The sequence below is a fragment of the Rhinoderma darwinii genome, chromosome 13 (assembly GCF_050947455.1).
Source record: "Rhinoderma darwinii isolate aRhiDar2 chromosome 13, aRhiDar2.hap1, whole genome shotgun sequence".
NCBI classification, from domain to species: domain Eukaryota; kingdom Metazoa; phylum Chordata; class Amphibia; order Anura; family Rhinodermatidae; genus Rhinoderma; species Rhinoderma darwinii.
Window position 1 is genome coordinate 32,556,473 of NC_134699.1, and position 26,833 is coordinate 32,583,305.

General features: G+C 40.1%; 2 protein-coding genes across 4 annotated transcripts; one reads left to right on the forward strand and one right to left on the reverse strand.

Moving 5' to 3' along the window:
• ROMO1 (reactive oxygen species modulator 1) lies at nt 1–5,407 on the reverse strand. Of its 3 annotated transcripts, none has more exons than XM_075846294.1 (3): nt 5,040–5,407; nt 3,552–3,685; nt 1–148 (listed from the first exon to the last, which is right to left on the reverse strand). In XM_075846294.1, exons 2-3 carry the CDS (start codon nt 3,683–3,685, stop codon nt 40–42), a joined length of 243 nt encoding a protein of 80 aa, XP_075702409.1. In that variant the 5' UTR covers nt 5,040–5,407; the 3' UTR covers nt 1–39. The 3 variants fall into 3 exon arrangements, with proteins under 3 accessions (XP_075702409.1, XP_075702411.1, XP_075702410.1); XM_075846296.1 differs by lacking the exon at nt 5,040–5,407 and adding an exon at nt 5,000–5,028; XM_075846295.1 differs by lacking the exon at nt 5,040–5,407 and adding an exon at nt 4,924–5,013.
• On the forward strand, nt 4,761–26,794 carry NFS1 (NFS1 cysteine desulfurase). The gene is made up of 13 exons (XM_075846293.1): nt 4,761–5,298; nt 7,310–7,386; nt 8,917–9,033; nt 10,263–10,346; nt 10,943–11,095; nt 11,191–11,284; nt 14,629–14,763; nt 15,361–15,518; nt 15,802–15,907; nt 20,600–20,681; nt 21,882–21,965; nt 23,284–23,373; nt 25,269–26,794. The coding sequence occupies exons 1-13, from the start codon at nt 5,208–5,210 to the stop codon at nt 25,330–25,332; spliced, it is 1,335 nt and encodes a 444-aa protein (XP_075702408.1). The 5' UTR covers nt 4,761–5,207; the 3' UTR covers nt 25,333–26,794.
• Nucleotides 26,795–26,833: the final 39 nt, after the last annotated feature.

The window sequence follows — 26,833 nt, forward strand, 5'->3', positions numbered from 1 at the left end:
TTTTGTGAACTCAAGTGATATTTATTAACTAGCGGCAGATTAACATCGAATTCCCATCCCAATGGCCATAAATGTTCCAAATGTGCCACCACTTTGCATCATGGTCTTTCCAATGCCACCCACAAGTTCACGTCCTCTCATTCCGAATCTGCAAAAAACAAAGTACAATTAATGTAGTAATTTATTAAAGTGTAATTCTTTGTGAAAGCAGTGGATATAGTATTTCCTTTAGATCTCTTTCCAGGTAGGAACACACACAGCATATTCAGGGCTGATACCCTGCGCAGCTTGATGCAGTGTATCTGCCCTAAACACAGTAGGAAATGGTGTTCAGAAAAGTTTTTTCCGGCGAAATTTCTGCTGCGAAGCGGCGCCGGAAAAAAAAACAAAACAACATTCATATTTGTAATACACTGCGGATTTTCCGCAATTAAGCCGTTGCGGAAAATCCGCAGTGTTTACACGGTGTGTGTTCGCACCCTTCAGTTGCTGTATTTTTGTCAGTATCTGTAGGCAAAAACCAGGATTGGATCCAAAATAAAGATGTGCAAACGTTTCAGTAGACTTTCTTTGTGTAGGTTCCAAACTGGTTTTAGCTTCCAAATACAGAGGCAAATAATCCAGCACAGAACTATAGAATCTGGAATTTCCCCAAAACCAGAAGACAGATTACCAAAGATGAGACTCCCCTGACAAAGCCGGGGTCAGTGTGGCCAAAAACCCCAAGTCACATGGTTGTTTGTTGATGGTCAAAGTTTTGTGGGTAAACCTGTTATTTGGGTACGGCTTTGTTGCGGATTTTTCCGCAGCCTTTACCCTGTCTACATTGAAAAAGTGTGAAAACTACAACAGAATAAACATGCTCGGATTTCCATGTGGGAAAATGTTCAGCAGCAGGTGGATGAGATTTGCTCATATCTTTTATCCATATGGCTGGGACTGTAATGTGCTGGAGAACCTGCAGCATTTGTGTTCCGTGTGCAGGAGGCCCTGTTATAAACTTGAAAGCGGTAAGGCAGTCTTTTTTTTGTTTTGTTTTTTTAAATAAAAAAAAAACAATACGTACCTCACTGGCAGTCCCATGGAGGTCGGGCTGCTTGGAGAGCAGGAGCCATCGCTATGACAATGCCAGGCGTGTAAGTATAGTAGTTATTAAATTTAAATTAAAAAAAATTCAGATTTTTTAAAATTGCAGCATTTCTGCCACAAAAATTGCAACATTTTATTTGTTAGGGAAAATCCGCAACAATTCTGCAGCATAAATTGACATGCAGCAGATTTTTAAAAAAAAACACCGCAGGCCAATTTATAAACTGTTTGTCCACAGCATGTGGATGAGTTGTTAAAATTCTGTTTAGCCTTAGGGTTTATTCAGACGAACGTATAATATGTCTGTGCAACGCGTGTGATTTTCATTGTTTTGTTAGTCATTGATAGTCAATGGGGCCGTTCAGACTGTCCGCTGCGTAAAACTCACGACATGTCCTATATTGGTCTGTTTTTCGGGCATCACGCACCCATTGAAGTCAATGGGTGCGTGAAAACCATGCACGGCACACGGACGCACTTCCGTGTGCCGTGCGCTACAGTAGTCAAAACTATGAATGAAAACAGAAAAGCACCACGTGCCGCGCATCATATGCTGATGACACACGGAGCTTTTATGGACCATTTGCGCGCGCAAAAAGCTTGTGTGAATCCGGCCTCGGGGTATGTTCACACGGCCTATTTTCGACATCTGCCCATTGATTTTAATGAGAAAAACAGCGTTCTGTTCCAACGGGCCGTTTTTTTATGCGGCCGTTTTGAAAAACGGCCTTGTAAAAAAACTGCTGCAAAAAAGAAGTGCTGGTCGCCTCTTGGGATGTTTTTGGAGCCGTTTTTCATGACTATTGAAAATCGCGAGTGACTTAAAAAACGTCAAAATCAGGAGCTGTTTTTTCTTGAAAACAGCTCCGTATTATCAGACGTTTTTGACTCAGCGTGTGAACATAACCTTACACTTCAGCTTTTATGTATCACAGTACATAGAAACTGCAGAAAGTCGTTCTGAGCGATTTTCTAAGCTCAGTGCTGATAAATTTAGTGTATGTTCAGAAAAACTTTTTCTCTGCCTCCCATTGATTTCAATGGGAGGTCAGAGATGGAAGCACGGAAAGAAAAAGCATGTCGCTTTTTTTTTTCCCCCCTCTGCCTCCCATTGAAATCAATGGAAGGCGATTTCGTACGGTTCTTGGCACGGTTTCTGCGTAAAAATACTCTGAACTAGCCCTTAAAGTGAATAAATTTTGACTTGACACATAGGAGCTGCAATAGTAAAACAGTGAAGTTAAAAAAAAATCACTTGTTGACTTTTTTTTTAATCACTAAATAAATGCATTTTAATGAGGTCAATTTCCAGAATAAAAAGTATACTACACTCCAATCCCCTTGGCACTGCTCAGGGACGTGTTTCTCTAGAAATCATGACATTATAAAGGAAAGATATTCCTATCAGACATCAGACTGTTGCGTCAGATTTTGAATTAGGGTATGTTCACACGGCCTATTTACGGACGTAAATCGGGCGTTTTTGCCCCGAATTACGTCTGAAAATAGCGCCTCAATAGCGCTGACAAACATCTGCCCATTGAAAGCAATGGGCAGACGTTTGTCTGTTCACACGAGGCGTATATTTACGCGCCGCTGTCAAATCACGGCGCGTAAATAGACGCCCGCGTAGAAGAAGTGACCTGTCACTTCTTTGGCCGTAATTGGAGCCGCTATTCATTGACTCCAATGAATAGCAGCGCTAATTACGGCCGTAATTGACGCGGCGTTCAAGCGCCTGCACATGCCGTTACGGCTGAAATTACGGGGATGTTTTCAGGCTGAAACATCCCCATAATTTCAGCCGTTACGGACCCCCGCCGTGTGAACATACCCTTAGGGTTGAAGTCTTCCATATGGTCCTTCTGTTCTGAAAGTCTGTAGTGTCAGACTTCACTGTGATCTCTCTTGTATCAATGACATGTCAGAATATAATTTTAAACAGCTTTCCACTTTGAAAAAGAAAAATAAGTCTATATATGTAGGTTTACTAAAGGGTAACTAAACGTTCAACAAACTTCTGACATGTCATAGTGACATGTCAGAAGTTTTGATTGGTGGGGATCAGAGCACTGAGACCCCCAACCAATCGCTAAAACGAAGCCGCAGAAGTGCTAGTGTGAGTGCTCAGCCGCTTCAGTTTGGCTTTTTCCAGAAAGCCGATGTATCGGAGTACAGGCTCAAAGACTTTCTATTGAGTCCGTAGACAGATACGATTGGTGGAGGTCTTTGGTGGGGGTCCGAGCACAATCAAAACTTTTGACATGTCAATATGACATGTCAGAAGTTTGTTGAACGTTTAGTTACCCTTTAATATATTAATTCTTTGGTTTCCACTGATATTTTTTTCACCATTATTAAGATACGTTTACGATTTGTGCTCAGATGACTTAAGGTAAGATTTATTTTAACGTGCACTTTGATCATGGAAGATAACAACTGAACATTATTTGTTTGCTCACCTTAAACACGAGAATGTGCCAAACAATGCCCCCGCTGCCATGCCTACAGAAAAGCCCATCATGAAACCCATCTTCACCTTGTCAAAACACCTGGGCTGAGATTGCCCATAGGGGCCACCAACTGCAACTGGCATCTGTAAGATAAAGCATATTCCATTTTTTTGAGTGTCACTTTATAGGAAACGGTGCGGTCTGATGATCCAATCCAATATCCCTGCCAAGGTGCTGTCAACGCCACCATGTAATAATCTACCAACCATAAACAGGAATCCCAATACAAAGTGGTGCCTGGGCGATCAACAGTGATTGTGTTTAGAACAGCACCACCGTGCGAAGAGAAAACAATAGCACCAGACTTGGTAATCTCAGATGGGGAACTTGACTACACATTATATTAACCCCCCCCCCCCATATTTCCAACAGGAGATGGCCACACGTACACAATCACTCTTTATGGGCATGTTCACACATGCCGTAAACGATGAAGAATTTCTGACCATTTTTTCTGTGCATAAATGCCGCAGCGTTTTTGCAAAAGAGAAATTGACATGCTGCAGATTGAGAATTCGCCCTGTAGGTCAATATCTGATTTTCAGCAGGTTTTTGGTTTTCTTTGTTTGTTTGTTTTGTTTTTTTTTACACAGCACGTAGATGATTTATTGAACTCATCTACTTTGCTGATACCTTAATATGCCGCAGAACTGCCACATGGAAAATCCACAGTGGACTATGTGTGAACGTGGGCTACTGGCCTATGCGAAATAAAGTGACAGCAGAGTGAGTGCACTTCCAGATCTCCAATTTATGGACGGAGACAGTGACGCGGCCATCTCTCCGCCACGAACGGGACAGTAGCACGGAGAAAGGCAGCAGTGGGCACACAAATCTTAAAAGGGGGCACAGAGTGCGCACCTGAGGGACATATTGCCCACCACCGACCTAGAATTTACAACAGAGAATGCTACAAAGTAACATAACAAAATATTTTTCTATTCACTGAACCTCTGATCACTTATGGGGGAGATTTATCAAAACTGGTGGAAATGAAAAGTGGAGCACTTGCCCATAGCAACCAATCAGCTTCCAGCTCATTTTTCAGAGGCCCTTATGTAATTAAAAGCTGCAACCTAATTGGTTGCTACTGGCAACGGTTCCACGTTTTTTCTGCACCAGTTTTGAGGTTTATTTTTATAATATAAATTGGCCCCATAGCGGTCATTCGGTTCCATCATATTATAGCGCGGTTATCACCGTGAGCACATTCTCTAGTCTGCAGCAGGTTGGGGCAATAGAGAAAAGAAGTTGCCCCCTTATACCGCTGACGTGAGCGTTCACTTTAACACACGTATCAAGCCTGAGTGAGCAGCCGTACCGTGCAGAGACTGAGCCCGTCCTCTACACCAGTCTCCTGCACTCGCCCGTTACCCGGACACCAGTCAGCACCTCACCTCCGTGACCCCGAGCCCCGCCACCCCGGACAGCACTCACCTCTGTGATGTCGGGCGTGCTCCAGGCCGCAGCTCACTGATGACGCCTGTGTCTCTCCACCCTCCCCGGAAGCTGCCAGTGCCCGCTCTCCTCCTCTAGAACCCGGTGACGCCGCCCCCGCACTCCGTTACTCAACACGACTGCGAGCTGACAGCCGGACGGGGAAACATGCTGTGTAGAGCCGCACTGAGGAGTCTGCTGTCTGGGGGGAACTGCAGAAAAGTCGTCGTTGTGAGAGCCAGTCATGTGGAGCAGACCGGTAATAGCAGTAGGCCTCGACCTGTATACATGACCTGCTGCGATGTGGTTGTGTAATATAACCTGCTGGAGAATGCCACCAAGTGAGGTTTATACCAGACTAGTGGAAGGCATGACGTATACTAAACTGGCATAATAGTGAGGGATGGCATATACTAAACTGGCATAATAGTGAAGGACGGTGCAAGGCATGGCATATACTAAACTGGCATAATAATGAGTCATGATACAAGGCATGGCATATACTAAACTGGCAAACTAGTGAGGGATGATACAAGGCATGACATACTAAACTGGCATCATTGTGAGTGGCTCAAGGTATGGCATATACTAAACTGGCATAATAGTAAGGGTGGTACAAGGCATGGCATATACTAAGCTGGCATAATAATGAGTGGCAGAAGGCATGGCATATACTAAAGTGCCATAATAGTGAAGGACGGTGCAAGGCATGGCATATACTAAACTGGCATAATAATGAGTCATGATACAAGGCATGGCATATACTAAACTGGCAAACTAGTGAGGGATGATACAAGGCATGACATACTAAACTGGCATCATTGTGAGTGGCTCAAGGTATGGCATATACTAAACTGGCATAATAGTAAGGGTGGTACAAGGCATGGCATATACTAAGCTGGCATAATAATGAGTGGCAGAAGGCATGGCATATACTAAAGTGCCATAATAGTGAAGGACGGTGCAAGGCATGGCATATACTAAACTGGCATAATAATGAGTCATGATACAAGGCATGGCATATACTAAACTGGCATCATTGTGAGTAGCACAAGGTATGGCATATACTAAACTGGCATAATAGTAAGGGTGGCACAAGGCATGGCATATACTAAAGTGCCATAATAGTGAAGGACGGTGCAAGGCATGGCATATACTAAACTGGCATACTAGTTGATGATGACCTATACTAAACTGACATTAAGGGATGGTACAAGGCATGACATACTAAACTGGCATAATAGTGAGTGGCATGTACTAAATTGGCTTAATAGTAAGGGTGATACAAGGCATGGCATATACTAAACTGGCATAATAGTAAGGGTGGTACAAGGCATGGCATATACTAAGCCGGCATAATAATGAGTGGCACAAGGCATGGCATATACTAAACTGGCATAATAGTGAGGGATGGTACAAAGCATGGCATATGCTAAATGGGGTTCTTATTTCATGATACAAGTTATGACATGGTAAGTATGAGACTGAGTGTATGAGTTTTGGCATGGCATATAGAAAACCCAGCTAATAATAAGACACGGTACAAGTCCTGACCTGGTGGCTCTTATATATTATATTACGTCATTTTCTTACCTAACCGCTGGTTCACTCCTCAGTGAAAGAAAATAATATGTACACAGGAGACCGGATCCAGGCGCCGTTTCTGATCCAAAGTTTATTGTTTATATTGATTATTTTATAGATTTGAATAAGCAAAATAGGAGAAGTGTTAGTAGTCAATCACTCGACGTCAAGGAGCATTCTTTAAAGTGTCACGACGTTAGTAATATCCAATAATATTTCACTAGCATTAAATAAAGTGGTAACGTAATACGGATGTGTGAGTGATTCAGCAATATTCATAACAAGTTATATAATTATTTGTGCGACCTATATCTAGTCATAATAATCCTTGAACTGCTGTAGAAAGAGCAGCTATGTTTATAGAAGAGAGAAAACATAGAACAACCTTCACATACTGTAATATACTACCGGCCCCATGTTATGCTCCTAAAATGAAGACGAGTTATGCAGTCATTTTATTCCCATCGCCGATTACTATTTTTTTTCTGATAATCCAGCCCAGAACTCTGGAGTATAATCTGTGATTTCACAAAACCCAGAGGCAGGAAATTCCCCTGATTTAGATTAGGGCTCCACAGCAACACAAAGCACAACATTGCTGCGATTCATACATGGCGGTTGTAACCAAAGTTGTCTATTTTGTATAACCTGTATATTATGTATATAACCTATGTATTTCCTTACAGACTGGCATGCTGAAAAGCACTCGGAGAAGACAGAGCTAAGACCGCTGTATATGGATGTTCAAGCAACAAGTCCACTGGTAAGTTGCATTAAAATTCGTCACCAATTAGTACTTGGAAATTGTTATGGGAGTGTTAAATATGAGAACAGTGAGACATATTGTGGGGTGGTTAGAGGGGAACACCGCACGGAGACCTTTTCTCTTGCTGGTATTCTGACTCTGACCCCTTCTCCCTGCCCTTCCTCATCATAGCTATAATATTACAATCGCTGATTTTTCTTTTTAAGGGTCCCAGCATTTGGTAGGACTTGTAAAGCTATTTGTTCCCACATACCTTTTGATTTCTTTGTATTAACTTGTTTGTCCAGATAAACTACTTTACTTTATTGCCATATGCAAATGACTATGGAAGTGCCACACGGGCGGTCCATTTTCCGCAAGTGCTCCATTTCTCGCCATTTTAGCCTGCTCAACTCCGTCACCTTGCTCAGGATTGACTCCAGTGAGGATGAGAGTGACATGGACGTAGGGTGCCAACGTCAATCCCGAGCAAGGGTGCGAAGTTGAGCAGGTTAAAATGGCGAAAACAGGAGCACTTGCGGGGAAACTGAGCCCCTGAGTGGCACTTGCTTAGTTATTTGCATATGGCAGTAAAGTCGTTTATCTGGAGGAACAAGGTAATACAAAGAAATCAAAAGGTATGTGGGCACATAGTTTGACGAGACCTACCTAACGCTTGGACCAGTTTGGAAGGCAAATAGGAGCTGGCGGGTCCCTATAATGACTATATTTCTATTATATAGAAAACATTTTTTCTTGATATTCTGTTTTATATGTGTCCATATTTATATATCATAATAATAATTGTGCGTATCAATTTTTATTTATTTATTTTAAACTTCTATATGTAACTCTAGTCTAATGATAGAAAGTTGTTGATCATCGCAGCTCTCTGTACAGTGGTCTTACCAGCCAGAGGTCTCTATACCATTAGTTCCCCTGTACCCCAATAATCGGTACAACAAAATGTTACCTCCGGATGCTGTTGAAGGAAAGATTTATTATATAAGTAGAGATCGAAGATCTGTGGCTACCTTGAGTTCAGCACAATAAGCCATCATGGAAGTTCAATGCCAGGCAACCCGCCTCCTCATCCAAATCTCACAATCTAGGGACCAAATGTAGGAAAGTGGTGTGGAGGTAGGGGACAGCAGCGTTACTGCAACAATTATTATGTTTTTCAGTTTTCTGACAGTATAGTTACCTATTCAATAACTTATTGCATTACAGATTTAGGACTCATGTACTACAGCTCCGATTTGTATGGAGCTGTAATAGTGCATCCATAAAGGTGTACCTCCATATGCCTATCGCATTGCTTCTAGGGGAGAATAGCTCTGTAAATACGGCACCCGACGGAGCATTGTATAGTGGCAAATTTAATCCCAGAAACATGTGGGACTCCCTGTGCCTCTATACAGCTACTGTGCAGTGAGGCCTTATGGTCATATAGTCTGGTATTTAATGCATTGCCTAAAATCAGTACCTGTCAGAATATTCTGCACATCCCACCATGACTGCATTAGTATTGTATGCTTTATTGTATAGGATCCCAGAGTACTAGACCGCATGTTGCCTTATATGGTGAATTATTATGGAAACCCTCATTCAAGAACTCATGCATATGGCTGGGAGAGCGAGAAGGCGATGGAGAAAGCAAGAGAGGTAAATGCTACAGCCGGTATAAGTAATATAAACTCACTACAAGCTATGGCAAAATATATAGTACAAATTTTGTTAGTCATGCCCGCAGAGGAATCGCTGGATTTTCAGAGATCAAAGGGGTCTTCCCACAATCATTATTTATCACCTATAAGTATATAAATTTGCATGCTCTGCAAACCGCACCATTTATTTCTGTGGAAGATAGCGCTTGGCATCCCCTTAGAAATGAATCGAGTGGTGGCCAAGAATATGCACTACCGCTCCATTCCTATGGGTCTCCCAGGAACAGCAAGATAAGCCCGTTCTCATGATCAGTGGGGGTCCCAGCGGTTGGACCTCCACGATCAAATATTTATCACCTATCCTGTGGACAGGGGATGAATAATGATTATGGGAAAACCCCTTTATTGTCCATTAAAAATGCACAAAATGTTAGTCACATATGATGATGTCTTGCCTTCTTGACCTTTTGATGTATTTAATACCAAATTTGGGCCCAGAACATTTGAGGAAGTCAGATTACAGTTCAGTTTGGGGCAATTTGTGATGGATAGTGGACCAGTGGGACATCCTGCATTATTATTTTTTTTAATAGGCTTTATTTATAAAATCTTAAAAAGTTTAAACACAATAAAAAAAATAAGTCTAGGACCAGATCACAGTACAGATATCCACACACCACACCTAACACAAAACGCATCACCTATGAAATGTACAGGTAAGGCTTCGTTCACATCTGCGCTAGGGATCCGTTCCGTCTGAGCTTTCCATCGGACCGGAGCCCTGACAGACGCAAATGGAAACCATAGGTTTCCGTTTCCATCACCATTGATTTCATTCCGTCAAAACGACGGAACCCTTGCACAACTGAGACAAACAGAAACCATTGGCACCGGATCCGTCACCGCTGAAATCGATGGTGATGAAAACGGAAATCTTTGGTTTCCCTTTGTGTCAGTCAGGGTCCCGTTCCGACGGAGCAACGATGGAATATAAAACCAAACATACAATCCAAAGATATCAAGCATAAACTCCGGGGGTGCCCACCTAAAATCAATATCACTATGACAGGAAAACATGACTACATACAAGAGGCTTAAACAAAATTATACCATGTCCGCCAGATCATCCAACTTGCATTCTTATCTATTTTATATTTGGCTTTTAGTCAGTAATTTTCTGTATCAGATTTTAGATGTATTTTTCTGAAATGATTATTTCTAATACAGCAAGTGGCCTCACTGATCGGAGCAGATCCCAGAGAAATTATTTTCACAAGTGGTGCAACTGAATCTAACAATCTCGCTCTCAAGGTAATTATTATTATTTTTTTTATATGAAGCTCAGCTCCACCTACATCTGAAAGAAATACAAATTTGGTTGTATGTATCTAGCCACAAGCCGGTGTGGCATTTGTTTAATGTCACTGTTAGTCTCTGTTCACATCTGCGCTACGATTTTCCTTATCCTGCTCAGTCAGTGGAACAAAATAAAGGAAGAACAAAATAGGGCTGCATGCTGTGCTATTCTGCCTGACGAATATGGAAATTTCTCTGACTCAGATGTAGAATGGGCCTTGCATTTCATTTAGGGTTTATTTTGCTCCCTTTAACAACTTTTATGAAGCCTTTATACTTTGTCCCCTAAGTTTCTATATTGATCTTCTTAAAATGCTATGACTAAAAAGTATGCCACCTGCTGATGTTTTACCTTGCATGCAGTTCTTTCCCGCTCTTCAGTTGTGGATACTTCAGCATATTCCATTTAGTTTTATCTCTTATGAATAAGGTAGGTTTTATGTGTCTTTACATATTGATTAGCAAAAAAAAATGTCTATCCTGTTCCTATGATCTAGGAGCACTTTTTTTTTTTTTGTAACTTTTTTTTTTTTTCTGCCCATGGCCTGAAGGGTGTTGCCAGATTCTATAAGTCTCGCAAAAAGCACATCATCACCACTCAGACTGAACACAAGTGTGTCCTGGATTCGTGCCGCTCTTTAGAAGCTGAAGGGTTCCAAGTAACTTACCTTCCTGTCCAGAAGAATGGTCTGTTGGACTTAAAGGTGATTTGTTATTTACTTACTTTTCTCTTTCATTTTACGTATTATATTTACAACCTGTATTCTTTCCTTGTAGTAAACCTGATCATTTTTTCTAGGTTCTTGAAGAGGCCATAAGACCAGATACAAGCCTGGTGTCTGTTATGACTGTGAACAATGAAATAGGGGTGAAGCAACCAATAGCTGACATAGGTACATTTCTGCTTTGTGTTTTACTGATAAACAAATGAATTGCAATAATGAACAATTTATAGAACTTTTCCTATCGGGATCTCGTCATAATAAGCTCAATACCACTCTCGCGGCCAGGGCTCCACGGTGTTTAAACGCATGCTGGATTGTATTGAGCTATCACATACAATGTAAGCCTATGTGCATGCCTTTGTACATGCAATGTCATGCTTTTGCGATTTCCATGGTTGCAAAAAATCCAACAGTGTTGGATGTTTTTACAATTCTTACAGAAATAACATTGACGTTCCTCCCTATAGCACCGACAAATAATCCTCACAGGCAAATGTGCACTACGATGCCGCATGAGATCACAGCTCAACGCATAGCGGGTGATATGTCTTTATTTACTAATCTCCCAAAGAGAGAGCACGTATAGTGTTTTTTTGTTCTTATATATAGGACATTACAATTCTGTCCCCATGAGTTGATCTTAAAGAGGCTCTGTCACCAGATTATAAATGCCCTATCTCCTACATAATCTGATCGGCGCTATAATGTAGATAACAGCAGTGGTTTTTATTTTGAAACACGATAATTTTTGAGCAAGTTATGAGCAATTTTAGATTTATGCTAATGAGTTTCTTAATAGACAACTGGGCGTGTTTTTACTTTTTACCAACTGGGTGTTGTACAGAGGAGTGTATGAGGCTGACCAATCAGTGACCAATCAGCTTCATACACTTCTCATTGTTCCAGCCCAGCTTCTTTCTAAGCCTTGTAACGTCCTAGAAAAAGAAAAGAACGTTCAAAAAACAATGCCAACAGAAAGTAGACATATGAGATATGTGAAGTAGTAAAATAAATAAAATATCTGTTTTACAAGCATATATATTAAAATTTAGAAAAGCGCAAATTTTTGCACATTTTCTCTAAATGTTGGTGTTTTTCACAAACAAATATTGAATTTATCAACCAAATTTTTTCACTAACAAAGTACAATATGTCACGAGAAACCAATCTCAGAATTGCTTGGATAAGTAAAAGCATTCTGGAGTTATTACTACATAAATTGACACGTCAGATTTGAAAAAATCGGCTTCGTCTTTAAGGCCAAAACAGGCTGTGTCCTGAAGGGATTAACCCGTTAGTGACCGGCCCATAGTGTTTCTATGTCGGTCTCTAACGGGTCTTATTCCGATGCCATAGACTTTTTACGTCGCGGCATCGGAATAAGTAAACAGAGCAGGGAGCTGTCAAATCTCCCTGCTCTCAGCTACCAGAGGTGGCTGGGGGCGTCCCTGCTCTGCCGGGTGAGATCGATATAAGTATCGATCTCACCCGTTTAACCCCTCAGATGCGGTGCTCCATAGCGTGCACCGCATCTGAGTGGTTTTGGAGAGAGGGAGGGAGCTCCCTCTCATCCCACTGACACCCGGCGATAAGATTGCCGAGTGTCTGTTTCTCCAATGGCAGCCGGGGGCCTAATAAAGGCCCCCAGGTCTGCCTGTGGTGAATGCCTGCTAGGTCCATTTTACACGGGCAGGCATAATACACTGCAATACAGAAGTATTGCAGTGTATTATAAATGTGATCGGACCATCGCATAGTGAAGTCCCCTAGTGGGACTAGAAAAAAGTGAAAAAAAAAGTTTAATAAAAAGTGGAAAAAAATGAAAAACCCACTTTTTCCCCTTACAAACTGCTTTATTATTAACAAACAAAATAAAGTAAAAAAAGTTACACATATTTGGTATCGCCGCGTCCGTAACGACCCCAACTATAAACTTATTACATCATTTAACCCGCACGGTGAACGTCGTAAAAAATAAAATAAAAAAACATGCAAAAATTGCTGTTGTCTTTGAATCCAGCCTTTTGATAAAAAGTGATCAAAAAGTCGCATCTACTCCAAAATGGTACCGATAAAAACAAGTCGTCCCGCAAAAAAAAAGCCTTCCTCCAATTGCATCGGCGAAAAAATAAAAACGTTACGGCTCTTCAAATATGGAGACACAAAAACAAATAATTTTGAAAAAGTGTCTTCACTGTGTAAAAGTAGTAAAACATACAAAAACTATACAAATTTGGTATCGTTGCAATCGCAACAACCTGCTGAATAAAGTTATTGTTATTTATACCACAAGGTAAACGGCGTAAATTTAGGACGCAAAAAAGTGTGGCAAAATTACTGTTTTTTTTCTATTCCCCCCCCAAAAAAGTTCATAAAAGTTAATCAATAAATTCTATGTACCCCAAAAATGGTGCTATTAAAAATGACAACTTGTCCCGCTAAAAACAAGATCTTATACAGCTATGTTGACGCAAAAATAAAATGTGTATAGCTCTTTGAATGAGAAAAACTTAAAAACTTAAAAAATGGCTTGGTCATTAATGTCTAAAATAGGCTGGTTATTAAGGGGTTAAGGATCACTGTGTGCTGTTAAGATTGGTTTATTTACAGTAGCTCCCTGCACATATATTGCAGTCGATTAAAAATATATCGCACTTACAGATATTCTCAAGATATTTTTCTTATCTGGACTGCATCCATGGGCACCTTTTAAAGCCAATCTGTCACCATGACAGACTCCCTAACCTAAGAGCATCTAACAGGGAGACCTAAGGGAAAAAAAGAAAGCAGTGCTCATGCAATCAGCTGAAAATGTAACTTAAATAGCATACAGGACACACTTTCCTTCGGCACCCCGCTGACTTTATTTTTTTATATTGTCACCTGTAATATAACTTTTCACTATAGGGGATAGTTCCCCAAAACACAGAAGCCCTGTAACTTTTACAGTAGTAGTGGTCCAGAATGTAGTCTATAGTTCTAGTCAAGAATGATAGAATTCTCAGCCCTCCCTAAACCAGGCTCATTTAGGCCAGGATCACACACACGGTTTTTGGTGCAGTTTTTTTGCCAAACACAGGAGTGGACACAAAAGAAAGAAGAGGCATCAGGATTACCTTTCATTCTACTTGGATTCACTTCTAGCTATGGCACAAAAACTGCATTAAAAACTGTGTGATCTTGGCCTAAAGGTAGGAATGGGAGTAGGAGATTCCCAGGAGTGAGAAACTGTTCAGCGTTTGCCCCATGATTATAAGGGACCACTGCTTATAGGATTATTTAGGCATTTTAAACCAACTAGTCATATGGTACTCAAAAGTGAGCACTTGTTTCTGCATATAAATCCAGCACTGCACGTTATTTTGTGAAGAACATATGTAGACAAATAGTAATCATCAATCCATTTTATAATATATCTTGTCGCTCTATTGCTTTTAACTTCGGTCTGTATTCTCTAATCAAATTAACTGATTGAAAACTAAAATCCCATTGTTGGCTATTTCTCCTTTCAGGGTATCTTTGTAGCTCCAGAAAAGTATTTTTTCACACAGATGCTGCACAGGCTGTTGGCAAGATTCCACTGAATGTGAATCAAATGAAGATCGACCTGATGAGCATAAGTGGGCATAAGATCTATGGTCCTAAAGGTATGTCACACCAGTAGCGCTTTGCCATGTAAATAACACTTATGTCATCATCATTGACCACTATTCTCCTTCATGACAAAGGACTGTAACTTTCCTGCTTTATTCCAAGTAATATTATTTTTTTCATGCAAAGTTTTGATCAAGTACGTCCAAATTTTGATAAAAATATTTTTTTTAAAAATGACAGGTGTCGGTTGAACGATCTTTTGGCAGCAGCTATTACCCTTGATTACTTCATTAACATACACATTTGGATGGATAAACCCCTGCCAGACAACTCTGGCTCTAAGACTGGCAAAGATAATAATCTAACCCATCTGGTCCTTTTTTTCTGTTACTGGCAACCCTCATAGACTTTAGACTCCATAGATACTACTGGAATCATTGAAGTCTAGAAAAAGGTGTTCAGCTTATGATCTTTTAGAATGAAAGACTGAAGGGAATAGAATGTTTTGTTACATTTGGCGTCTTTTTTTTCTTGTTTTTTTCGTTGTTGCGGAGTTGCCTTTTAAAATGTAAACTTATTGGTGAGATGTTTAATGTACCTTTTTATTCAGATTATTCTGGAATTCCATATTTCTCATATTGACGTTTTAGGTATTGGGGCCATTTATATTCGTCGGCGACCAAGAGTAAGACTGGAGCCCCTGATCAGTGGTGGAGGGCAGGAAAGGGGTCTGAGATCCGGGACCGTGCCAACTCCTATTACTGTGGGGTTTGGAGCAGCCTGTGAAGTATCCGAGCAGGAGTTAGAGGTAACTGATCAGTGTTATATACACTATTTATATGTATGGCTACAGCATATGATTAATTGTTCCTTTTTGCTTAGATTTGATAACTAGAAGAAACAAGGTTAAAAATAAAACGTCTATTATACCGGGATAAACACCAGACTTGAAAGGATAAAATACATTCTAATATTCAGCTACATATGGAATAACCTAAATATAGATACGTTGCATATATTTGTATTCTGGTTTCCTGTTGTTTTTTTTATTATAGTAGCTTTGTCATTTTATTATGTCTATATTCCCACAGTATGATCATAAGAGGATAAGCTATTTGTCTCAAAGACTGGTTAAGAACATAATGAACAATGTCCCGGAGGTTGTGTTAAATGGAGACCCCGTGCAACGGTATCCAGGTATAAAGTCGGACACATGGCACGGAATTGAGTTACTGTCTAATCCTTTTCTGTAATACTTTATATAAAGAAATGCGTTGTTGCATATATGTGCACACTGTATATTTATGTATACACACATGGACACATTTATAATTCCCTAATATAATTGTTTGCAATAACATGTTCTTGTTAGGCCTCAAATGCTTTCAACCTGTTTCCAGTAAAATAGTAGAAGTGGCCCCAAATAATTTTCATGTTGGCATGAAAAAAAAAACTGTTTAGCAAATAAAGATATTACAGCTTCAACGAGTTATGCAATTTTACAATATACATTGCATATCAATTCCTAAGTTATCAAGATCTCTGCTTGCAGTGATTCTATAGGAACCTTTTGTTTCAATGCACACATTGCATATTGCGTGCAGTATTTTTCGGGGTTGAAATTGACCTGTGGTGCGTTTTTTAGAATCCGCACCATGTCCATTTATCTTGTGTTTTCACTTGCGAATTTTATCTGCCTAGTGCAGAGGAAAATCGCACACTGAAAAACGCATCAAAATGCAAAAACCGCGCCAAAAAAAGCACCTTCGGGTGCATTATTTTCCTGCGAATTCCTTGCGGTTTTGCTACTTCTTTTCCACAGCAAATGATGCAACTTGTGCATGTAGTCTTAACCCCTTGCGTACCTTCGACGTAATAGTACGTCGCTGGCCGCTTATTCCAGCGTACCTTCGACGTACTATTACGGCGCAGGAATAAACTGTCACTATGTGAAATCACATAGTGACAGAACAGCGGCGGCAGCTGTCATTGACAGCTAACCGTCTCTGCTACCGGCCTGGGGACCAATTAGCAGTCCCCAATGCCGGCGATTGCTGTGATTGGTCAGTCTCTGAAGACTGACCAATCACAGCCGTCTGTGACGTCGTCTGCAGGAGAAAGCTCCTGTCACTTTCTCTGATCTCCTCACTTCTGTGAGATACGTGAGGAGATCAGAGAAAGCGGTGTAAAAAAACAAAACACTATTTTTATTAACCCCTTCCCGAAAATGGGCGTATAGTAACGCCCTGAGGATGAAGCGGGCACAGGAGCTGTGCTCGCTCCATCTTCATCGGATGTCGGCTGTAATATACAGCCGACATCCCACTGCAACTACAGCGATCACTGTCCTCTCCGATCGCTGTAGTTTAACCCCTTAAATGCCGCTGTCAATAGCGACAGCGGCATTTAAGTGATTGATACAGAGGGAGGGAGCTCCCTCTGCACCCCATTGCCCCCCCCGCGAAAAATCGCGGGGTTCTGATGGTTGCAATGGCAACCAGGAAGCCTAGCAACGGCTTCCTGGTCGCCAGGTACGGGAGCCTATTAGGTCCTGCCCAAGGCAGGACGTAATAGGCTCAACTGTCAGTTGTAAAGTGACAGTTACAATACACTGCACTACACAAGTATATACAGAAGTAGTGCAGTGTATTGTACAGGGGATCAGAAGATCAGATCTTCCAGTCCCCTAGTATGTGTAAAATAAAAAGTGAAAAAAAAGTTTTAGATAAATAAATAAATACAAGTTTTACGTAATAAAAACAATAATCGCCTTGTTTCTCTGATCAAGCCCTTTATAATTAGAAAAAAAATGAAAAAAAAGACAAAAACTAGACATAATAGGTATCGCCGCGTTCGTATCGGCCTGACCTAAAAAAATATCATATTATTTATCCCGCACGGTTAACACCGTAAAAAAAATACCATAAAAAACAATGGCAGAATTTCCTTTTTTGGTCACGTTGTTTCCAAAAAAATGGAATAAAAAGTGATCAAAAAGTCGCGCGTAGCCAAACATGGTACCAATAAAAACGACAGTGTGTCACGCAAAAAATGTATGTACTCAGCACAGATTACATATGCCCCCACATTATAAACTGAAACACCAGTAAAACACTAAACAAAACTACTACCAAGCAAAATCTGCGCTCCAAAAACCAAATGGCGCTCCTTCTGGGCCTGGCAGTGTGCCCAAACAGCGGTTTATGACCACATATGGGGTATTACCGTACTCTGGAGAACCGCTTAACAATTTATGGGGCGTATGTCTCCAGTGGTACAGGCTGGGCCCAACGCATTGGGCACTGAAATAGCATATATGTGGAAAATGTCAATTTTCAATCTGCAACATCCACTGTGCACTAATTTCTGCAAAACCTTTGGGGGTCAAAATGCTCACTACACTTCTAGATGAATTCCTTGAGGGGTGTAGTTTTCTAAATGGGGTCAGTTCTCGGGAGTTTTCACTGTACTCGTACCTCAGCGCAATGCAACATGGCGTCAAAAACAAATTTTGTAAAATCTCCACTCCAAAAACGAAAGTGCACTTTTTCCGTTTAGACCCTTGCCGTATGGCCAAATAGCCGTTTACAACCACATATGGGGTATTTCCGTAATCAGGAGAAATTGTGTAACACATTTTGGGGTGTCTTTTCTCCTGTATTCCTTGTGGAAATGAAAAATTCTGAGCTAAAGCTACAGGTTATTGGAAAAAAAAATGTTTATCACAATTCTAATAAAATCTATAAAACACTTGAGGGCTCAAAATGCTCACTACACCTCTAATTTAATTCTTTCAGGGGTATAGTCTCCAAATTGGGATCACATCTGGGGAATTTCTACTGTACTGGTACTTCAGGGACTCTGCAAATGCGACATGGCCCCCAGAAACCAATTCAGCAAAATCTGAGCTGCAAAATCCAAATGGTGCTCCGTCCCTTCTGAGCCCTGCCGTGGGTCCAAACAGCAGTTTATTACCACATAATGGGGTATTTCCGTAATCAGGAGAAATTGCTTTACAAATTTTGAGGTGCTTTTTCTCCTTTATTCCTTATAAAAATTAGAAAATTCTGTGTTTTTTCCAAAAAAAAGTCTCTTTTCATCTTCACAGACTAATTCCAATAAATTCAGCAAAAAACCTGTGGGGTCAAAATGATAACTATACCACTAGAAAAATTCCTTGAGGGGTATAGTTTCCAAAATGGGGTCACTTTTGGGCGGATTCCACTGTTTAGGTCCCTCCAGGGCGTTGCAAACGTGACACGGCACTGAAAACCATTCCAGTAAAATCAGAGCTCCAAAATCCAAATGGGGGTCCTTCCCTTCTGAGCCCTGCTGTGGGTCCAAACAGCAGTTTATTACCACATATGGGGTATTTCCGTAATCGCGAGAAATTGCTTTACAAATGTTGGGGTGCTTTCTCTCCTTTATTTCTTGCAAAAATTAGAAATTTTTACGTTTTTCCAGAAAAAAAGTAGATTTTCATTTTCACAGACTAACTCCAGAAAATATAGCAAAATACCTGTGGGGTCAAAATGCTAACTATACCCCTAGATAAATTCCCTGAGGGGTGTAGTTTAAAAAATGGGGGTCACTTTTGGGGGTTTCCACTGTTTTGGCACCACAAGACCTCTTCAAACCTGACATGGTGCCTAAAATATATTCTGAAAAAAGGAGGCCCCAAAATCCAAGAGGTGCTCCTTTGCTTCTGAGGCCTGTGTTTCAGTCCATTAGCGCACTAGGGCCACGTGTGGGATATTTCTAAAAACTGCAGAATCTGGGCAATAAATATTGAGTTGCGTTTCTCAGGTAAAACCTTCTGTGGTACAGAAGAAAATGTATTACATATGAATTTTGTAAAAAAAAATGAAATGTGAAAATTTCAGCTCTACTTTCCTTCAATTCCTGTAAAACGCCTAAAGGGTTGAAACACTTTCTGAATGCTGTTTTGGATACTTTGAGGGGTGCAGTTTTCAAAATGGGGTGTTTTATGGGGGTTTCTAATATATAGGGCACTCAAAACCACTTCAGAACTGAACTCGTCCCTGAAAAAATCGCTTTTTGAAATTTTCTTAAAAATATGAGAAATTGCTGCTAAAGTTCTAAGCCTTGTGAGGTCATAGAAAAATAAAAGGATGTTCAAAAAACGATGCAAACATAAAGTAGACATATGGGAGATGTTAATTGGTAACTATTTTGTTTGGTATTACCATCTGTTTTAGAAGCAGATGCATTTAAAATTGGAAAAATCATAATTTCTTCATATTTTCGCTAAATGTTGGTGTTTTTCACAAATAAGCAATGAATTTATCGACCAAATTTTTGCACTAAACTAAAGTACAATATGTCACGAGAAAACAATCTCAGAATCAATTGGATAGGTAAAAGCATTCCGGAGTTATTACCACATAAAGTGATACATGTCAGATTTGAAAAAATGGGTCTGGTCCTCAAGGCCAAAATGAGCTGGGTACTCAAGGGGTTAAAGTTTCCCCTAGTAGATAAAACTCTGTCCTGGTCATGTTATGTACACACAGGTGCATGGCTCGTTACAGTATGTGTATCTGATCTGTGTCCTGTAATGAGCCGTGCACCTGTGTGTCCATCACATGACCAAGCAGATTTTTATCCACTAGAAGTAAGTCATGAGTGCTGCAAATATTAAAAGTGGGTATGGTACCAATTCTGTCCCTAATCTGAGAGCTCTGTATTTACCACACTACATGGACAGCACATATCTCTTTACAAATGCAATTTTATTTTTATATTAGCTGCACATATAGACCTTAATGAAAGGTAGCGTTACATATTATATATAGTGTAATATACTATGCATATTGTGTTTGTATACATTGTCATGTATGATGTAGCTAACATACATATCCACTTCAGGTTGTATAAATCTATCTTTTGCCTACGTGGAGGGTGAGAGTTTGTTGATGGCTTTGAAAGATGTTGCGCTTTCATCTGGAAGGTACGACAGAACATATATATATATATATATATATATATATATTTTCATATATTTATTTTTGGTGTTTGACTATTTCTGTGCTCAATATTAAATAGTTACTGAACAAATGGGCCCGGCTGGGGAGATCCACAGTAACCGAGCCAAAGCTGAGGGCGACCACACATTTTACCTTCAGTGGCTATGAAATGTAGTATTAGGCCCCATGCACACGGGTGTGCCCGTAATCACAGGCTGCAATAGCGTGGGATGGCCGCGAACAGCCGCCCGCATTCTCTGCCCGTGATCCCATACAAAGTGTGGGAGCACGGACCGTAAAAATCAAAATATAGGACATGTCCTATCTTTTGCAGTATACTTCTAAGGTCTGGACACCTTCCCGTAAATAATCGGGAAGGTGTCCATGGACAATAGAAGTGAATTAGTCCGTAATTGCGGTCCGCAATTACAGACTATTTTTACGGTCGTGTGTATGGGGTCTTACACAGTGATTTTTTCAATTGTTTGGGCAACCATATAACACTTAATCACATCAAGTCTGCCGAAGAAGCAGCTCTTTGAATCTGTGTTCGCTTTGTCTTAATAGAGGAGGGACCCAAGTGGGGGGACTACCTCTGATGTACATGTTCCCGTAATAGGGCATACAAATAGGGGTTATCCCAGTTTTATACCTGTTTTATTGTATAATGAAAGTTATGCAGTTTTGTAATATACTTTTAATGTAAATTCTTTACAATGAATGGGAAACCTTCATTGTTTACTTTCAGAATTCCTTGTGTTGGAAATTCTGGTGGTACATCAATATTTCTGCTACAATCTTCTAATGATATGTCTCAAATATGTACTGTCAGTTTTAAGGGTACATTTTTCTACAGGGCTCAATGCCATTTTTGTGGTGTCACAAGATTTGCTGTATATACATGTGCTGCCTTTTGGTTATTCTGGGCCAGAGTCCTCTTCCCTTGATGGGGTGTAAAAAGCTCATTAGGTAGATGAAAACTTACCACCGGTCTATAGGGGAACACCCTTTTAGAAAAGTCAGAATTATATCATGAATCAGACCTTCAGATATAATGTTGATGCACTGATGCTGCGGCATAAGGTGTTAAATCACCTTTTGGAGTTTTATGCATAGATTTAGGGGCTTGTATAGAAATGCTGCATATGTGCGTTATACATAACTTCTTGTGCATTGGTCTGCAGTGCTTGCACATCTGCGTCACTGGAACCTTCATATGTATTGAGAGCCATCGGAGCAGATGAAGATTTGGCTCACTCCTCCATCAGGTTGGTTTTTTGTTGTCTTGATATTTTTGTACGTTTTGTATTTGGTTTGCCTAGCTCTCCCAAATTGTATTTCCATGCGTAATTAATAACATATAATGAATAGTAGGTCTGTTTTCATAGATGTCATTCTATTTCGTATTTATTACAATTCATCATACTTGTTTTCTTATACCTATAAGGTGGTGATAGGGTAAGGAATTTAAAGGGGTATTCCCAACTTATACATTTATAGAATATTTCTTCTAGCCACTACCATTCCTGAGATATCGGTGCCAATATGTAAATGAGGCCTTTGACCGTCAAGTGGGCGGTTACCCCTTGGCAAGTGTCCTTCTGAATGCTCCTATGCCTGCTATGGGAAGATTTCCCTCAATAGCAATGCACTGCTTTTGCCACAGACTGCGATACTGTGATATTGCAGTCTATGGCAAAAGCGATCTAATGATCACTGGTTCAAGCCCCTTAGGAGGGCTAAATAAAAGTTAAAAAAAAGTTTTTAGAAAAATTATAATTACCCACCTTTCCCTAGATCACTTCTAAAAATAAATAAACAATATTAAACATAAACACGTTCGGTATCCCCACACTCAAAAATGCGCGAACTATAAAAAATATTTATCCAATACGGTAAACGTCGTAGTGGGAAAAAATTGCTGAATTGCACCTTCTTTGCCACTTCAACTCCCGAAAAAAAATTAATAAAAAGTGATCAGAATGCCAGACATTCCCCAAAATGGTATGAATAAAAACGACATCTTTCCGAGTACAAAAATAATGGCAATGCAAAGTTTCTTTCAAACGTTTACATTTTTTTAAAGGTACTAAAACATCACAAAAACTATATAAATTTTGTATCACCGTGATCATACTGACCCGCAGAATAAAGATAACGTGCCATTTTCACCGTACAGTGAACATTGTAAAAACAATACCCTCAAAAAAATGGTGGAACTGCTGTTTGTTTCCAATTCCACACCATTCTGAATTTTTTTTCCCGCTTCCCAGTACATCGCACATAATATGAAATAGTACCATTAGAAAGTACAACTTGTCCTGTAAAAATTAAGTCCTCATATGGCTGTGTCACTTAAAAATTAAAAAAGTTATGACCTTTTGAAGGCGGGTTCATGTGTATGGCGACCGTTACAGATATGGAGCTTTTCTTCTATTGTCTTATTTTTTGATTATTTGTTTTGATTGTCGTTTTACTTGTTTGTTATTTCCCCAATTGTAAAGCGATATAAGAAATGTTTGAGCTTTATAAATAAACATTCTTATTATTTTATCTGAGTTGTTACAAAATTATGTTTTCTTAAAGATTTGGTATTAGTCGCTTTACAACAGAAGAAGAAGTTGATTATACTGTTAACAAATGCATCCAAGAGGTGAAAAGGCTCAGGGAAATGAGGTACAAGCACTGTGATCGATCAGCTTTGATTTTCTCCATTTCACTTTCTGTCATGCTGTATTCACAGGCAACTTCAACATCTCCATAATCTTTACCGAAGTTCAAAATGTACACATCACTACTGTTTTTACCTTTAGTTATTTAGTTCTGGTAGTGTTAATTATTCATCATATAAAATTTATTTCCCTATCTTTTTTTCATAACCTGGTTTTCTTACGTTTTTCAAGAAATGTAAGCAACAATGGAATTTGGGAATGGGTTAAAGGAAAAGTAAAAGCTACCTGAATAAGGAATGGCATGTTTTAAAGTCCATGTTCAGGATGAGCGTTGGCATGATAAGAAGGGTAGGTTCACCTTTAAATATTTCTGACATATGCATAATAGTCCCACTGTAGTGGATAAGCGATTCCAACTACAGACTGAGCTCCTTACGTCTCTGAGTCAGAAGATGAGGAGGCACATCTCTTGGAGCGCTACTGCCCCTGCTTTATAGAGATTGGTGGGGGTCATCCCTCAATGACATGTCAGAAAATGTTTGAAGGTTGACTTTCCCTTTTAAAGAAGCACTCTGTTTTTTTGTCCCCCCCTCCCCCTTTGTAAATGTAATGTAGTTATGTGCATGACTTATATCAACAAGACATCGTTGATCAGCGCTTGCTTGCTCTTGTCACATGGAGCAATGGATGGGGACGAGCGGTCGTTACTCCGTGAGATGTGCTGCCGACGACGATAATCTTTTACTTTTTTAAAACGACACGACCAGCAGATGATCGAGCATTTGCTTGTTCCTCTGCCGATAGTACTCATGTTTACACAGGGCTATTATCGGCAACAAGCGTTAATATTAGCGCTCGTCTGCACAATAAACGTCCTGTGTAAAATCTCCTTTATCTTGTGCTGTATTTCACTGGACTCCTCTCTATTCCAGGCTGCTGTGGGGGTGACGTAAACTGCATTCTGGCAACCCAACTCCTATAGCATCTACTGTAGAAACCGGAGGTCAGTGTCTCAATGCAAGTATATGAGACTCCCATTGAGGCCCTCATAGACTTTAACTGAGAGCCGGACTTTCAGTCCCTACAGCAGATGCCTTAGGATACAGGGAGTGAGAATGAAGATCACCTGACCACACAGCGGCCTGGAACAGGGCAGCGTCACGTAAAATACAGCACCAGGTAAGTCATATACATGTCTTCCATGCAGCTTCTTCAAGATATTTAGTTTTCAGTGTCATAACAAACTTGCGGTAGCATTGACACAAGTGAGATCATTTATTCTTGATTGAATCTAGTAGAATATAACCTACTTGATAGTCAGTAGCATATGAAGGAAGGACTTAAAAGAGGCAGATTTTTTAAAGGCGTTTCCTGGGCATGGGCCGTTTTTTCATTCTGATGATCTTTCCATGGGATAGGTCATCAGTATATGATCGGTGGGGGTCCAACACCCGGACCCCGCACAGTTTAGCTGTTCCAGCTGCCTCTGGGCACTGAGAATTATGCAGTGGTCGGTGCCGGAAGCAGATGTTCACTGTATCACGGCCGTGCTGGGATACTGCAGCTCTTCTCCTGTTCATTTGAATAGGAGCAGAGCTTCAGCACGGCCGCTAAACTTTGACCATAGCCATCTGCTTCCGGCACTGACCACTGCATAACTTTCAGTGCCCGGAGGCAGCTGGAACAACTCATTGGTGCGTGGTCAAGGTGTCGGAATCCCACTGATCATATACTGATGACCTATCATGTGGATGACCCCATGCCTGGACAACTGCTTTTAAGACCTGTTTGAAAATATTTTGTTTCTCCTTGAAGTGACATTTTCTAAATGTCATGACCTGATTTCATAATCATCATATTTCTGAATCACTTGGTAAAAAATACCTTCATATTTTACAGCCCGTTGTGGGAATTGGTGCAAGATGGGATCGACTTGAAAAGCATAAAGTGGACACAACACTGATGACCAAGGACTACACAGTCCGGGCTCCTAAAAGAGAACTTGTTGAATGGCTTCTGTTACACAATGGGATACTCCTACGGCTGCCAACACTCAGTTCAGCGGCAGTGTCAGTCTAACACCTGTGTGATCTCATCCCCATATTATTTTATTTTATGTAAAAGTTAAATATTAAACAGTTACAGGGAGATCCTCCGTTGGTTTCTCCTGCTGCAGAATTATTACAGGCACCATTGAAATAATTTCACTCATTGCAGTTTGAGCAGCTTTAGAAGACCAACATTTTGGTTTCACCACTATGTTTAAGCAAAGACAACCAACCATAATGCACTATGGTGTGGTGTGGAGCATGTTGGTACACTTTCATGTTTCCATCTATATATTTTTAGTTACTGTGGGACCCTATGGGAAAGTTCAGACATGTACACATTTTTCCTTGACACTAAATATCAGTGTGGACTGCAGTGTCTGTCATTGTAGTGTATAATTAAGTATTATAGCCAAACATTATGTTACCAGGATGTTTAGTTGGATTTTCTTATGACATATATATATATATATATATATATTGGGATCTAGAGTCCCCGATTGCTTTACAGCTGTACTAGGTCTAGCATGTTAATCTGCTCCAATTTCCCCATGCCAGTATATACCCTTGCCAGGCTTTTCCAAGTTTTTTTGCTTTCCTTAACAAGAGATCAGTTGCCTGAAAAGATTATAGAAAAATATAGTATGACCTCTGCTACTAACTAAATGCAGGATATTAATATATATAAATGTTTTTAACATGCTCTTGTTAAGTTGATCGTCCTTGAAGATTATCTGGTCAACGTTATTGCTGTACACTCTAAAATATTTTCTGACTTTTGCTGAATGTGGCTCACAGTGCAGTTTTTGTGCTTTTGCCACATACATTATGATTTAAGCCAAAAAAAAGAGACATGTAAGGCATTCCTTTATACTTCCCTATTCCGAATCTGCTCCCATTGCAATGACCATGTTGGTGATCGTGACATAATAGTGCATGTACCTCTCTTCTGCAGCAGATGGTACCGAAGGTTGGTGTCCACACACTACATATCACATTCACTAAACGCACAAGGACACACAGCTGTGTGCTCCAATCTTATTGTGTAATGTGATCATGTTTGTGTGTGTTCTTCTAGGTTATATGGCTTTTGTTCTCTCCTTTCTCAAACTTTTGAATTCTGGTTTCATTTCTCAGAAATGCCCTATAAATATCTATTTGGCTTTGCCAATTCACATAACCCTCACACTCTAAAATATTAATGCTCAATATCCCTTCTTTTTGCCTTATTTTTGCTCAGGTTTGTAAAAATATGAGGCTAATGTACAGTACCATTAATATTTTGCATTTGGAAGACTGTAAGTCAATAAAAGTTTGTATTTGCGTTATGCTTTTGTGTAGATGAAAGAACTAATAAAATATATACGTTAGCATACATTTCACTGTGGCGTTTATCATATGTTTCCATTTGTTAAT

What these genes read in the sequence shown, in the direction of transcription:
- ROMO1 (XM_075846294.1), bottom strand. Translation starts at nt 3,685, where the DNA reads ATGCCAGTTGCAGTTGGTGGCCCCTATGGGCAATCTCAGCCCAGGTGT. An exon ending in GGCACATTCTCGTGTTTAAG is followed by an intron (nt 149 to 3,551) that starts GTGAGCAAACAA and finishes TGTTTTTTGCAG; the next exon opens with ATTCGGAATGAGAGGACGTG.
- NFS1 (XM_075846293.1), top strand. Translation starts at nt 5,208, where the DNA reads ATGCTGTGTAGAGCCGCACTGAGGAGTCTGCTGTCTGGGGGGAACTGC. An exon ending in ATGGTCTGTTGGACTTAAAG is followed by an intron (nt 11,096 to 11,190) that starts GTGATTTGTTAT and finishes CATTTTTTCTAG; the next exon opens with GTTCTTGAAGAGGCCATAAG. An exon ending in GCAACCAATAGCTGACATAG is followed by an intron (nt 11,285 to 14,628) that starts GTACATTTCTGC and finishes TTCTCCTTTCAG; the next exon opens with GGTATCTTTGTAGCTCCAGA.